At 34.8% G+C, this 3,447-nt stretch overlaps 1 protein-coding gene across 1 annotated transcript in view; it reads left to right on the top strand.

Annotated features, from left to right (window-relative positions):
* The first annotated feature begins 450 nt into the window (after window positions 1–450).
* LOC121383798 (delta-like protein D) overlaps window positions 451–3,447 on the top strand; it is an 11,813-nt gene continuing 8,816 nt past the window's right edge. The window contains exons 1-2 of the mRNA XM_041513896.1: window positions 451–745; window positions 2,285–2,630. Coding sequence (XP_041369830.1) covers window positions 734–745; window positions 2,285–2,630 — 358 coding nt within the window. The 5' untranslated portion in view covers window positions 451–733. The remainder of the gene's footprint in view (window positions 746–2,284; window positions 2,631–3,447) is intronic.

Raw genomic sequence — 3,447 nt, 5'->3', positions numbered from 1 at the left:
AACCACTAACCCACTGTTCTGGACAGACAGCCCAAATAGCTAAGGTGTGTGCTTGAACTTGTGTACTATAAATAAATACTTGAAGTCGAAATTTAGCTCGTCCAGCCTATGTCTTCATCTATGTATTAAAAATGATTTATAATCTATACATTTTCATGGAAACTTGTTAAGAAACTTGTTTTTAAATTATTTTTAAGCGAGCTGGTGTGGGCTTAAAATTTAATGATAATGATGGTTTTTATATAAACAACAGTGAGAAGTGTGCGAAAGTTGAAAAGGGGAATTCCCTTGCGGTTGGGAATCCCCATTCTATTTAGCTGTTTAACCTAAACCAATCGATGACTCTTTCTAATAAAAGGTAATATGTCATATAATATTACTAAGCCGAAGCCAGTTTCAACAAGGAAGTAGTTTTGTGTGCATAGCGACCGATAAGATACTGAACATTTATTCGTGGAATAAAACTACCCGGCATCGAGTTAAAAACTGATCGAAATAAAGAACTCACCATTGACGACTCTGTTGCATTTATATCGATTACGACATTGTCACAGCATTCGTTTTTGGACGTGGGGTGCTGTTTTACTGTCTTAGGAAGCACGAGATGAGTTCTTTATTGTAGGTTAAGCTGCTGGCGTAGGAATACTTACCTGTGACAGACTACCGACTACCGACTAGCGCTGTGCTACTGTACAACGTGCTACACTGTACGTTATCGATACGCCGAATCAATATGATCATACAAGTACGTATCTGATTTTAATCACATATACCTAGCGAACCACCGCAAAGTTGAAACTTAACACATCAACTTTATTAGATTTTGTATGAATAACAGCCTGTTATATTGACTATGTTATATTATAGTAGTTTAATACATTTTGCTTTTTCTATCATATACAGGTAACTAACGAATCATAAACGTGGATCTATTTTTAGAAAACTAGTTACGCTAATGTGTTTTTCCATGCATAGTCATAGGAAAATAATAGGCTATTCTTTTAACTTCATTTGTTCAAGAAATGTCAGTGTTTCGGGAAAACGTTATTGATTTGGTTACTACATTATGATATGTACGAAATGAACTGGGGTATAGCATGACACACAGTAACGCACATTAAAATTTAAAAGGGAATTCATTTTTGTTCATTGTATATATACATATATATATATATATATATATATATATATATATATATAACAAACTTTTTATTTATTTAATTGTTTACTTATTTAAATATCTCGATAAATTTCTTTTACTTCTGAAACCTATCTTAACTTTGCGATTCTAAAACTTTTTCAATAACAATCATTCTTCAGCATTATTTCAAGTTTAAAGGCTTTATTTTGATCTTAATCAACAGTCCCGAAACATTCAATCAAAAACTTAAAATGTGTTGTATTAATAAAAACAATACTTTATGACATAGTTTGACACCCAGTAGCCGATGTATTTTTCGTGCTGGAGTGTCGTTAAACATTCATTCATTCATTCATTCATTCAATACTTTATGATGTGATGCGAAAGAAGAGTTTATTTCGTATAGTACGTTCAACACAAAAGGTACTAATTGGGTAACTAGATGACTCGTTTCCTTTGTTTTAGTTCAACGAAGAATGCCAATAAGACAAGAACTGTTATGTGATATATGTAACTTTAACAGTAATTTGTAAAGGTATCACACCACCATTTGTGGTCTTGTTACTTGTTGTTCGGTTTAGGAAATAGTTCTTCATATAAAAATAATAAAAAGTAGGTTGACTGTATTTAAATAACTCATTGGATTGAAGTTACTTGTTATATTTAGTAGTAACTGATAATAGTGGTGCAAGTGGTCTACTGCCACTTGTATAACAGCAGCATGAGACGGTGCTCTGGCATGAGGGTGGTTAAACTGAAAATGTTCAACAATTGTTGATATTTTGCGAGTTATTTGTCAAGGGTGAGTATTCCCTGAAACTAATTGTCATATGACCCTCTCGGTATTGTATTTTGTCACACATTTTGTCTAACATACAAATTGTATTGCACTGGATAGAGTAATTAATGGTGTGTACAACCTAAACTCTCAAGGGCAAGCGGAGTACACACTATAAGCATCTTGTGAAGTTATATTCTGCATCGTACAGTTAATAATCTGCACTACTACTACTACTAATAATAATAAACAACATGAGATTGCAGTTATTAAATACACTGTATAATACATATAAATAAAATACAATTTCAGTGATTACTTTACATTCATGACTCAACTAACATATAATATGTTGAATACTTCAGAACGTTCACGTTGGATTCCTGCTGACGGTCTGTGCTGTGATCTTCCTGTCCCCTCAACCGTCCACTGCCCCTTTAGCTCCCACGTGGGACTACTGTAATTGTAGATTTCTGTCGTGGGAGGGCTGGTCTGAATGCACTGAGACGTGTTATGGCAGGCGACGGCGCAGCAGACAGGTCCAAGTAACAGACAAAGAAGGATGCACGGAATATACAGACTGTGCCTCCAACGACATGGCCTGGGATGTGCAGGCGTGCAACGAAGTGTGTTACAATGGCGGTGTCCATAACTCTTGGCCATATCCGTGCGCATGCTCCCCTGGATGGAAAGGGCGGTGTTGCGATGCAGGTAATATATATATATAATGTATATATATATATAGATATAGATATAGATATACATACATATATATATATACATACATATATACATACATATATTATTATTATTATTATTATTATTATTATTACATGAGCGGGAGTGTCATACGGAATTTATGAAACAATTCCCAAGCACCACTGCCGTTAGGTTGCTGCGTCTATAACGATTCATGGCGTCAGGTTCTGAAGTGTTCCATAATAGCTGTCAAGTAATTGTTATGACCATGCCATAAAGATATGAAACAATACGATATTTATGTATCTGTTTATTGTAAACCATAATTAGTATAATGATGTAACTAAACAAATAATTTTGCACAATGAATAACAGTATGATCTAATGAAATAATTTGTTACAGTCGCATTATCAAGATATTTAAACATTAATAGCATTCCAACAGGGCACTCAGTTTCATTCCATTTCGTTATACTGCCTGTACATCGCTACACTGAGGATGGGGCATGGACTGCAGAAATGAAATGTAACAAATAAACATCCACTGAGGGGATTCGAACCACGGACTCGACTCTCAGTTCGAGAGTCCAGCTCTCTACCAATTGAGCCAATAGGGAAATTCCCACTAGCTACTGCCACTAAATACCAACACTAAAACTCTTCAGTCAATTTGAAAATCAGTTTCAAATCAGTTCAAGCCTTGAATCGCTGATTTGACCCTCTTGCTCTCTTGAAATAAAATTGCTGTAGTTTAAAATATACGGAGGTGTCATTAAACAAATACTTCTTGCAACTTGATTTAAATCCAAGTTGGCCCGCACTATAACAA

This window comes from Gigantopelta aegis, chromosome 10, assembly GCF_016097555.1.
Source record: "Gigantopelta aegis isolate Gae_Host chromosome 10, Gae_host_genome, whole genome shotgun sequence".
Lineage (NCBI taxonomy): Eukaryota > Metazoa > Mollusca > Gastropoda > Neomphalida > Peltospiridae > Gigantopelta > Gigantopelta aegis.
Note: the sequence above shows the minus strand (reverse complement) of the source record. Positions and strands in the feature narration are given on the sequence as shown.